General features: G+C 42.4%; 1 protein-coding gene across 2 annotated transcripts in view; it reads left to right on the forward strand.

Annotated features, from left to right (window-relative positions):
• Positions 1-483: 483 nt before the first annotated feature.
• The window catches only part of arfgap2 (ADP-ribosylation factor GTPase activating protein 2), a 14,324-nt gene continuing 2,500 nt past the window's right edge, over positions 484-12,307 (forward strand). Inside the window, exons 1-11 of one of the 2 annotated variants that reach the window (XM_050039663.1) lie at positions 484-624; positions 3,192-3,310; positions 3,577-3,649; positions 3,786-3,917; positions 5,368-5,448; positions 7,035-7,140; positions 8,050-8,106; positions 10,172-10,216; positions 11,018-11,070; positions 11,527-11,663; positions 11,876-12,007. In XM_050039663.1, coding sequence (XP_049895620.1) covers positions 553-624; positions 3,192-3,310; positions 3,577-3,649; positions 3,786-3,917; positions 5,368-5,448; positions 7,035-7,140; positions 8,050-8,106; positions 10,172-10,216; positions 11,018-11,070; positions 11,527-11,663; positions 11,876-12,007 — 1,007 coding nt within the window. In that variant the 5' untranslated portion in view covers positions 484-552. The remainder of the gene's footprint in view (positions 625-3,191; positions 3,311-3,576; positions 3,650-3,785; positions 3,918-5,367; positions 5,449-7,034; positions 7,141-8,049; positions 8,107-10,171; positions 10,217-11,017; positions 11,071-11,526; positions 11,664-11,875; positions 12,008-12,307) is intronic. The other variant, XM_050039664.1, reaches the window with a different exon arrangement.

The following is a 12,307-nucleotide window of genomic DNA, read 5'->3' on the forward strand; positions in this document are numbered from 1 at the left end:
CTCTAATTGGCAACTGGGTGGCGCTATAACAACAGAAACATGCTTCAAAATGCGACCGATCACTGTGGCTGCAATCGTACTATCAACTTCCCAAACACTCTGTCTGAATACATTGCTCTTCTTAATGGGTTCAGTTGACTATTTAATCTGCAATTTCCTATGACCTGTATCCCAAACACACACCATGTGAAACTGTACGTGGGCAACTGTGCACTCAGTGGGTATGGACTAGTATATGTATAATACACAAAGTATGTAGTACTCTAACTGATCTTACTGTCTGATCCTATTAAGGACTTAGTGCTGATTGGTCAAACAGGCAGACACTGAGTGTTGGTTTATGGGATTTAACTGGACGTGACTGTACATGAGTGAAAATAGATTTTATAGATATGTAAATAAACATGATAAATTATTTAAGGGCTGCGCACCAGTCACCAGTCCCGGAGGGGTTTCCGTTTGTCTGCGTAAACATTCCTTCGCTTATGTTAGATTTGGGGCACTCGAGGATCCGTAGTGACGTCAGCTTGTAGAAATTGTCAGAGTGGCAAGATGGCTACGGAACCAAATAAGACTGAGATCCTGACCATTTTCAAGAGATTAAGATCCGTACCGACGAACAAGGTAACGGACCGAGCCGCCGCCGGTGTTGATGTGTCTGTGTGTGTCTCTGTGTGTGTCTGTGTGTGTGTGTGTGTGTCTCGTGTTGGCGGTTTGTCTGTCCGGTGTGATCCGGTGAGCTGCCTCAGCTAACTGTTTCCTAGCAGGAAGCTAACTGTGTAGCTAACGGTAGGCCCGGCTACACGGTGAGACCGCTAACGGGAGCTAACAGCTGCTAGCCTGCCGGTAAATGAGTCTAACATAAAGGCCACGTATACGGTTTGTGCTCGCGGAGGAAGGAGGCTAACAGGCTGAGCTACACTGCGTCTCAGAAATGAAAGAGTGAAGGAGCTAAAATAAAACTGTAAATATGCGGTTACCGAGAATAAGACGCAGTTTAGTGACGATGTTAACGTTGTAATTCGAAGTCGTAACGTCTGACTGTTGAAGCATATGTCGCTAATGCTAACAGTGTCTGATGTACAGTTGGTACATGATAACTGAACATATGTTCAGTGTAATATTCATTTACTGTCGAGTTTGATTTGACATGTTTAACAGAGCTGGCTCCAACGAAAGCGCATATTAAATGACTCAGTACATTTAATAAAGTACTGTACTTGAATACAATTTTGAGGTACTTGTACTTGATTGAGTATTTCCATTTGATCCTACATTATTCTTCTTTCCATCTCAGAGGTAAATAATATACTTCAGAATCAGAAATACTTTATTGCGTAGAGAATGTTAGAAGTAGAAATAAGAGGTATAATAACAAAGCATGTAAAAATGAAATATATGCTCCAGTGTTGACACCAGTATGTAATATTTGATATGTATAACATGTAAAATGTGCTGAGTATGTAAAGTGTGTAAAAATTTAAAGATATACTTCATGCTACAGTACAATGTATAAAACTAGTATGTCAAGTTAGAAATATATATAAAAAAAATGTGTTTAATGCTTCAATGTAAATACTAGTATGTAAAATATTTAAAAGTACAACATATGTGTAATGTGCTGAATATGTGAAGTGTGTAAAAATATAAAAATTGATGCCTTATGCTACAGTACAATGTATTAAACTGGTATGTAAACTTAGAAATATAAGAATATGTGCCATATGGTACGATACAATGTGTTAAACTAGTATGTAAAGTTAAAAATACAAAAGATATATGTGTAATGCTACAATGTACAACCCCCCAAAAAAGCATTATAAATAAATATGTGATAAATATTTACAGTATGTGCAACATATGTTAAATATATGTTTTCCCACAGCACACCATTCATGTGACCATCAACCTGTACAGCTCCTCCCTCAGAGTGTCAGCTGCTCTGAGTCAGTACACTGGCACTAGGGTTGCAGTGATGTACCAGTTTCAAGGTACACCGTGATATGAAAATGAAGGTTTTCATACCGTGTGCTCATCCATGATACTGGGAAAGCATTGCAACTGCACGGAAAATCTCATCTTTATTTTAGTAATAGTCAAAGGGGAAACTTCTTACACATACTTCCATTTTTAAAATGGTCTCAGGTCTTAATTACAGTAATGAAACATTTGTTTAACCTTCTGTTTTCATTTCTTTAAGGCTCCTGACTAATAATTAATACTGTGAAACCACAATATCTCTGAGACAGTTCTGCACTGTGAAAGTCTCTTACCGTTGTGACCCTGACTGTACCTCAGAAACAGAAATGTGGTATTTATCCCTGCGGGGGAGTTGTGGTTCCTGACAGCAGAGGATTATAGCAGTAAAAGTAAGAAGTGTATGTATGTTAAAATCTAAAATAAAATAGGTGCAGTATGCTACAGTGTAAATACTAGTATGTAAAACATTTTAAAATATGGTATATGCATAATGTGCTGAGTATTTAAAGTGTGTAAAAACATATATAACATTGTGCCAGGCTGCAGGTTCTACCAATCAAGGTATGACACACAGTCTATTCAGCACATCTGAAATAAATCCTAATATTTTGGACCAATGTGACAGAAGATATGTGTCTTCTTGTAATTTCAGCCATATGTTCTTCTTTTCCTCCAGACAACAGAAACTTTAGACTGACTTTTTTAATGATGTTAACAAAGGTTCTAGGAGTCCAGATAAAGATGGATCCCTTTATTGCTATATTTGGTGTATCATCTGAACAGCTCCTCACAATCAGAAATATTAGCCTTCTCTCAACTTCTCTTTTGGCGAGACGTTGCATTTTACTCCTGTAGAAATGTCAACATCTATAATCGAGACGTCATGTAATGTCATAGCTGGCGCCGCTGGGGCCTATAATTATAGTTTGACAGTGGGTTGATGTCAGATATGTAAAGGTGCTAAATCATCAGCCTGACTTTACTGTAACTACAGTGTACTGAACCTTAAACAACATCATGTAATGGAAACACACACTGCACTGTGAAGTCACAAGTTACAGGTTTCAGGTCCACCACATCATCATCACGCCGTGTGACAAACAACTCTCCGCAGCGTAGCTAACATTCAGGTGATGGGTGCTTATTAGAGACCTTGTTAGATTTGTTGCAGTCATACAAGCTGATGAAATGTGCATGCTCTCTCTGTGCAGGTATGTTTTGACTGCGCAGCTAAAAACCCGAGCTGGGCGAGTATTCCATATGGTGTGTTCTTATGCATTGACTGCTCTGGCATCCACCGCTCCCTGGGAGTGCATCTCAGCTTCATCAGGTAAGCCTCACTGTTAACGATGATCATAGCTTTCAGCAGTCATCATCACACCGCGTACCTCTCTGACAGTTTCAGTAAATAGCTGAGCTGTCTGAAAGAGAGGCGGAATGACACTTCAATTGCTGTGTGCTGCGTAGCGAATAGTTTAGTCTTTTGACTGCAGATTGTGAATGAGTCAGAGTTCACAGACACTGAGTGACCTGTAGGGTCATGGTCAGGTGCACCTGGAGTGCTGACTTATCCTTGTTCTTCACGTTGTGCCTCAGGTCCACCGAGTTAGACTCCAACTGGAACTGGTTTCAGCTCAGATGTATGCAGGTTGGAGGCAATGCCAACGCGGTAAGTCAGACTGAGATCAGGCCTGAAAACAACATCTTTCATGTACTCTAGGCAGTGCCCTTGGCTGGTAATATTTGGGTGGATGCTTTGGGGTTTTAATGTGATGTAATAACTCCTGTTCTCCTTCTGTCTGAAGACGGCGTTCTTCCGCCAGCATGGCTGCTCCACAAACGACACCAACGCCAAGTATAATAGTCGTGCAGCCCAGATGTACAGGGAGAAGATTCGGCAGCAGGCAAATGCTGCGTTGTCCAAATATGGCACAGATGTGAGTATCAGTTAAGTGGAAAGAGTTTTGGGAGTCTTATGAGTGAGTCATAGTTTCTGCATTGATGCAGTCAGCAGCAGCAGACTCACTGGCTCTGTCAATAAAGATGTAATGCATCAGAATATCATAACCGTCAGTTATGTCAATACAGCCAGGTTTTAACTCATGGAAGTTTACGTCATCTGACAGAACAAACCAGAGTTTAAGGGATACTTTGCTGGTTTTTAACCAGCTCAGTTTCATACAGTCTTCTAGTTCTCTGAGATAATAATAAAGGCTAATAACAGGCTCCAAATCTGAGGCAGCAGCACAACTGATTTTGTGAGTTTCACTTGCCCCCATAATTTCATTTCAAAAAACACCTGTAAACATCGCGGCATGTATTGTAACTTTTTATAAAAGCAGCTGTGAAATCAGACATTTCAGACCTCAACAATCACAAAACTAACCCGTTTAGTCCCAGAGAAACGGCTCATATTTATGTGGGTGGTGTGTGTAAATGAAACTTGTTAAACTTCCCTCTTGTCAGATTCCAGATCTCCCTGCTTAGTGCGGCTGCTTGAACTAAAGATTGAAATTCCTAATTTTTGTATGCCCGCTGCCACCTCGGACACAAAGAGAGAAAGACACCCCTCTCTTTCTCTCAGTAAAACTAAGCAGTGCTTAGCGAATATTAACAAGATTCAGTTGCTGAGTTCCTGTTTCCTGCCTCAGATGTTTTCAGAAACATTGCAGCTTATCATTTAACTGTAATACCAGATTGTACGTTACCATCTGGCCGCCATAGTGTTTTCTGATGAGCCAGCCCCACCCAACGTGCACTTGCATTATGTCATCAACCAGTGGGAGAGTTTATTGGTCCAGTGCATTCTGGTAGTTGTAGGTTTTCTACCTCTTGAGCAAAAGTGAATGCCACAGTTCTTTTCCTCTGTTTTCTCTGGTCGTGAAGCAACAATTCCAAAAGTATTTGCGTCTTTCTGCTGCAGAGACGGCCCAGGTTTGTGAAGAGACCGTATTTCCAGCAGTGGAACACTTCTTTAATCTCAGCAGAGAACAAAGTCACGACTTACTAATTACTAATATTTACAGCTGTTATGTCTCTCAGTTTGCTAACAGTGCTCTGACCTCTGCTCCTGCGGTCTGTATGCTAATAGCTCCGCACAGCCTGATTAAGTGGTTGAATCATTTGTCTCTGGACCTCTCAGGTACAACTCTCCGTCACTCAGTCACAGTAACAGACCTGAGCCGGTGTCCTGTGGATCATTGACATTTTACATAAGAGTGGTAAAGTGACTATCAGTGTCTGAGCTGTGTTGGCAGACATAGTTCAGAGTCCAGGGGGTGTGCGCGTAACGTCTGTAAATAAGAGTCAAAATATGAAACCTCCTGTGTGAAGATAGTGAACAGACCTGTCTCTCAGAATAACACACTCCTCCTCTCCTTGTTGCAGCTGTGGATCGACTCTTCTGCAGGAAGCACTCCTGCAGCTCCCGAGAAGAAAGAGACAGACTTCTTTGCAGAACACACACAGGTTGGTTGGTTTGTTGCAAAATCACAGCATGCTGCCAGCTTCACTACATAACGTCAGGGAACAGCTTTATGTTTCTGTTTTAATTTAGTAACAGTGGATTATTTGAGGCTGATGGAGATATTTTGTTTATTTCAGCCAAAGTTTGTCTCTTAATGTGAACACACAATTCAAACAAACATTTCCCTTTAAATGTTTCAATTCAACAGTTAATATAAGAGTTAATCTGACACTGAACTTCACTGGAAATTAAATGAGTATCAATAACTATAAACAAGAGCATGAATCATAGACTATAAATAATGAACACAGCCATCGTGGCATCACTTACTGATTTGTGGACTCAAGTTTGGGAAGCCTTGAGTTCAGCATTTCAGCCGTTGCCAGCGTGTTTTTTGGAGCCAGAAGTGACCATATTTGGACGAGAGGGTGGAGCTGTGGAGGAGCGAGGTGTGGATCTGACTCAGACTGTAGCGACATCTCTCTGTCAGTCAAAGCAGCACCACCCTTAAATATGTGTAACTTTAATCCTTAATAAAATGTAGACAGGTGAGAAGTATTAAAATTCAGCTCCGTACAGTTGTCACAAAGACCAAAACTGTTTTTTGTACCAGGCTGTAAACAGGTTAATTTCTACTGTTAAGTTGGACATTTTAACATATCTTGAAAAACAGCTGCTTAGAGGTCTTTTTATTTTATAGAATATGTCGTGATCCCCTCTCTAATCTATTTTATATTGCTGTGAAATATGAATACATTTCTCCTTCAAACAACTTCAAACATCATGAGAGCGTTATAATTTACCTTCGCCTAATACTCATTTTTACTGACTAGAGCTTGAACACATCATGATGTAACTCAGTGTAACCTCTGCGAGCTGTTAGTTGCAGCCAGTGACTGCTTAGAGCTTAAAGCTAACAGCTAACGTTACCTAGCTCTCCTGCTGCTGATTTCACTTAATTGTTGTTCACAATGATGCATTATCAGATCATAGTGAGTTTACTGCGTCATTTTCTCCTGAAGAGGAAGATATCCGTTTGTCACTAACACATTTTGACGGGACACCGGCTGCTCCTCGCCATCTCGAGGTCACAGAGCCCATCTGCCAAACAGTTATTGTATTCTTCATGTACCTGCACATTAATTTAGGTTTGAGGCCATTAGCTTGGAAAAACATCGGCCACTGCCACCAGTGAATGTCATCTTATTTGGCGATTGGCCGCTGATACCGATGTCCAGCTGATAAATCGGTGCCTCCCTCGTCTCTGGGGATTGACTGGCTTCCAGAGTCACCCTCAAGAGGCCATTAGAGGAACCACTCCTGCGTTGGCTCCATTTTTCAGCTCCATGTTATAGTTGAAACAAATCAGCCTCAAATATATAAAAATGTTGAAAAATCAGAATTACAATAAATTATGAAGGAATATAATCCCTGTTAAATAAGAATTTGTGTTCATGAAAGCTGCTGGACCTAAAATATAACATACTAAAAAAAGGACCTGGCTTTAAGAAGTCTTGTGTGCTTGATAAAAAGATATATATATAAATAAATAAATGAATATCATTGATTTGTGTTTTTGTGTTTTCAGCCTGCTAATGATTGGAGCGTGGCCCCGCCCTCCGAGCCAGAGCAGAATGGAGCCGCCATCACCCCACAGCTGTCAGACGTGACAGCCAAACCCCAGGATGACAACCGTCAGTGAAACAAACCTTTCTGTTATCTGTCACATTTTAAAGGGTCATTCCACTGAGTTTACACATGAAAGTCAGTTTACCTGTCGTGAGGGGCGCTGTGCAGCCTGTGAACACAGTTTTACAATGTGTTTGTGCTTCCATAGGGAGCTCCTTAAGTCTGAGAAAATAACCATGGTGATCTCACAGTGATGTCATCAGGGTTATCTTGCCAGGCATCAGAAAGGCTGCGTTACAAACTGAAGGTGTTGAGTTTGAAACACGTTGATTAGATAGGTAGGGTCTAATGATGAGGCACTGTAGAGGTGCACTATGGGAAATTTAGGATTCAGCATTTTAGTAGCTTGACTCATACCAGGGACCAACAGACATAAATATGTGCTAGTTCAATGTGTTCATTATGTCTTTAGTTTCTGATAATGACTTTAGTTGCTCTTTTATCTCAGACATGTTGGGATGTCACATACCTTGACATGTGCCTTCCTCAGAAGTGTCACTTGGTGGTGGTTGTGATGCGTCTTTATCAGCTGATGTGGGACAGACAGCAGGTGGCGTGACTGACAGGATGGTCACGCCTCCTTAATATCGGCTGATTACAGATCAGCTGATAAAGACGCATCACAACCACCACCAAGTGACACTTCTGAGGAAGGCGGAAGTTTCCGCCGAAACATGTCAAGGTATGTAACATCCTAACATGTCTGAGATAAAAGAACAACTACAGTCATAAATATGTGCTGCTTCAAATTTGACCTCCAGGAAGATTCTGCTGTAGATAATCAGATGCATCACATCTGTATTTGGTTAAAACAGAAATATCAGATGATTAATCTCAATTTATTCATCATGCTGTGGAATCAAAGGAACAATTTGTCGTGTTTCGTGACATGTTTTTCGTGCGGTCCTTTGCAGAGCCGGAGGAAGGACCCAGCATCGACGGTCTGAGCACATCACCCAGAGCCTCCATCGGTGAGTGTGTTAGCTTCATTCAGCCTCAGAGAGCGAAGTCACAGGCGCTGCTCTGCTCTCTCATGACCTCAGCACTGTCATCTTCAATTCCCCTCCTCATGTTTGACATTTGTGCTTATTCAGAGGGTAAAAACTTGTCCCACAGCTTCTCTGTCTTTCTCTCTGTGTTTATCTGCACAAATATGAACATGTACTGTATTTCCAAGGTGCTTAGAAAAGGATTATTGTTATGTTTGATGTATCTGTCTCTTGTGCTATTTAACAGTTAATAATAAAAATTAACCTAAATTATAAAGCACATTCCATACAAGAAGATTTAATACAGTGTGCCCAACAAGAGAGAAGAAGAAAGGTGTAAGAAATGGGAACATTAAGAAAACAAAGAGATAGATTTAAACTGTAAATGATCACTTTGGATGGAAGATAGAAGTATGAAATGTTTGGCCATCATTTAATCATTAAAGGGAACTTATCAGTAGTGAGTGTGTTACCTACACTAGACGTTAGTCAGCACGTCCCCAGTTTGGAGAAGCAGGCTGGAGTACTGACACAGAAGCTAAACAATGTGCTGCTGTGGGCGGAGTCAGCAACATCACACATATTAGCCAACTAAAACAATCCACAATCCAGAAACAAAATAGGCATGACATGTAACACAACAGCGTCAGCCTCTAGTGTGACATGTAACAGACGCATCAGCAGCACTTTATAAACAATATCAGTGACATCACATGTCAATAACAATCATTTAGCGTCCCTGTTATATGGCGGCTGATCTCGTCCTCTGCTTGGAGGGTAAGGAGCTCCTGGACCTCACTGTTTTCAGCTGCTGTTCTTCTTCTTTGAGTGAGCTGCTACGTTCATTTCAATTTTATTCATAAAGCCCAATATCACATATCATAGTTTGCCTCAGAGGCTTTACAGCAGACGACATCCCTCTGTCCTCTGGACCGTCACAGCTGATCAGGAAAAACTCCCCAAAAAACCCTGTAACAGAGAAAATACATGGTAGAAAGCTCAGGAAGAGGTGCTGTTAGCTGCCTTTTACATCTCCCGCAGTGCGTCGTACACATAACACATCATCAAAAGGTCACACCTGTGCTGCCCATGATCCCGTCCTGCCGTCTGCCCCGTTTATACAGACATCATTTCAGTGCTGTTACTACCTCTCCCATGGCAGATTATAGGCGAGACACCTCTGTCCCCACATACCGCCATCGAACCTTACATACAGCATGGCGAGGTGGGCTAATGGTGCGGTAATAATAATGTGTAAGAGAGACTGGTGACGGCTACGGTTACGCCTGCACTCTGTGAGTCTGGGGTCACACCATGGTTAACCACTGTGGCGCTGTGGTTGCTACTTGTAAACGCACAGCACCCACCTGTCACTCAAACACGCTCCGCCCTTAATCATGTGTAACTGTAAGCTTTAATATGATGTAAACAGGTGAATCATACAGACATCGTTTCACCGCTGTTACTACCTCTGATGGCGTCCTAAAGGTGAGACAACTCTGTCCCCCCATTCTATGATTATACCATTTATACAGAACGCTGAGGCGACATTATGGCCTGAAATTCCCGCCATGAAGGCAGTGTAAAAGGGGCTACTGTTTGTTATGGGCTCTGGCTTTGAAGAGAGTGATATGACTGCTTCAGTTCACTGCCAGAGATCACTGTTTGATGGAAAGGACAGGCCGGGAAAATATCATGAATATAGCATACACTTGATATTTTAGGTGTTTAAAATACATGTTGTTGCTGCGGCCCGTCCACAGCAGTACGCTGATCAGCTTCTGTGTCGGTACTCCAGCCTGCTTCTCCAAACTGCGGACATGCCGACTGACATCTGCTGTAGGTAACACACTGACTGTGGACAAATACCTGATACAGCCCCACTACAAAAGGTCAGAACTATCCCTATAATTAGCAGATCACTCACACAGTCCTCAACATGTCAGTCACAGTTATTTAACGTTGATAAAGAGCATCATTCACATGTTACATCAGCTTCTTGTGTGTTTCTGGATTCTGGTTGGTGTCTGTTTGTCCTGTCACGTAGACGCCTCCATGCGTTTGTCATCACAGGAAGAACAGACGCCCAAAGGTGATTAGCTGCTGTTTGTATTTGCGCTGGTTAGTTGATGCCTCAGACGCATGGTTGTGTTGCTTGACTGACATCTTCTCAGCCGCCTCCTATCCTCACCTTTCTGCTGATCACGCAATGGAAATATGTGGCTGAGGAGAGCCTTTGATAGCCGTGTGCTGTCTCTATTGTGCACCTGCTGTTAAACACGTCGCTCTTTGTCAAAGTGAAGCTTTGTATTCTCAGTCAGGAAGAGTCAACCAAGGCTGCTGCATTGTGTCAGAGGAGAGCAGTCATTGTCACCTGTGTCACAGACTGGCAGGTAATCAGTGGGCGATTCAGATGCAACATGTTGACTTTGTGGCGTCACAACTCGAAAGGAAACTGACAAACTATTCAAAGGATCTGATAATAGTATTTATCACAACAGTCTGCTGTCTGTCAATAAATAGTTTCCTAAAGCGTGTCAGTTTTCTCACGATGCAAATACTCCTGACTGACTAACAGCAGCGCTACAAGAGCTTCAGAGTGTTGCTGGTGACTTTGTGAGACCCAGGTGAAACAGTCAGCTTTAACGCCGTGCCGCACTGGCTCACAGCGTTCACTGAGTGTAAACAGTTTGGGAATTAACAATAAAACCCGACCAAAGCCACGTCTCTCTCACTGTTCCTTCTCTGCTGTATTAGCTTTGTGTTTCTGAGCTGGTGTGATGATTTCAGGTCGTCAGTATGAAAACCATTCTCACTCTGCCCATGTGGTGAAGTGGAGGCTTCAAACTAAACTGTCCTGCAGTTTTTTAACAGATTGCCTCTTGTGTTACAGACGTGAAGCCTTCCATCATTGGAAAAAAGAAGCCCATGGCTGCCAAAAAAGGGGTGAGTCATATTTCTTTGTGCTTTAGGAGCTGCCAGCTGTCAGCATGATGATGAGGATGCACTTTAACCTCTAACCTCTTCAACTCAAGCAGGGACCTGAAGATTAATTGGAGATGAAGCTCAGCAGTGTCTAGTTTCTGTTGTAGTGCAGGCAAGAAAACTGCATTTTTCTGCATGTGTGGGTTCCCATAGAACCCATTTTTATTCAGACACCTTGAGGTGAGAGGTCAAGGGACCTCTGTAAAAATGGCCTTGACAGTTGTTGCCCTCGCCAAAATTTAGCCTTTAACCCTCTTTCTGACCAGATATATCTAAAACTCAGCCTTCGACGACCTCTGAAAAACAGTAATGTCAGCCGAGAACACCGGCGTCCCTGCAGAGTGAACGAGGGTTTTAACTACTGTAACTTCAACTCTAACCTGAAACTAATGTGTACTGTGTTTCCTGCTGATGCAGCTCGGTGCAAAGAAAGGTCTGGGTGCCCAGAAGGTGAGCAGTAAGAGTTTCTCAGAGGTGGAGAAACAGGCGCAGGTGGCCGAGAAGCTGAGAGAGGAGCAGGCTGCTGAGGCCAAGAAACAAGCCGAGGAGTCCATGTAAGGAATATTAGTCGTTGCTTTAACTTGTGCAGGTCTTCATGTGAGATTATCGCAACTTATCTCAATTACTTAAAATTTGCTCCTTTATAAAGGGTCTGTTTTTTTGTCATTTTTGTAATTAATGTGTCATTTCTCTACTATGACCCATTTGTAAAACTTGTTAAACTGTTTGTGGCTGTGCTCTGACATCACTCGTTGTGGCTTTACAGCGTGGCGTCGATGCGTTTGGCTTATAAAGAGCTGGAGATCGACAGGAAGATGGAAGAAAAGAAGATGCAGAATCTGGAAGGCAAGAAGAGAGAGCAGGCCGAGAGACTGGGCATGGGCTTCGGCAACAGGAGGTAACGTCACGACACAAACACTGATGTTAACAGGAACACTGCAGTGATGGTGTGTGGTACTGCTGCACGATTAATCTAATCGCAATCGCAATGTCAGGCTGTGCGATTACATAACCGCATAAAAGGCTGCGATTTGCGATTTAATGTAGGCTAAATAAATGTTCACGTGTGTGCCTGTGAACGTGACTGCGTCTCCTGTAGTGTGTGGAGTTTGTTGACATCACGCCCACAAGCTATCCTGGTGCATGCAGCCGGCGTGCAGCAGTGACCAACACAGACGCTGAAGAAGAGCATGAGCTC

The sequence above is a fragment of the Epinephelus moara genome, unplaced genomic scaffold, assembly GCF_006386435.1.
Source record: "Epinephelus moara isolate mb unplaced genomic scaffold, YSFRI_EMoa_1.0 scaffold216, whole genome shotgun sequence".
Classification (NCBI taxonomy): Eukaryota; Metazoa; Chordata; class Actinopteri; order Perciformes; family Serranidae; genus Epinephelus; species Epinephelus moara.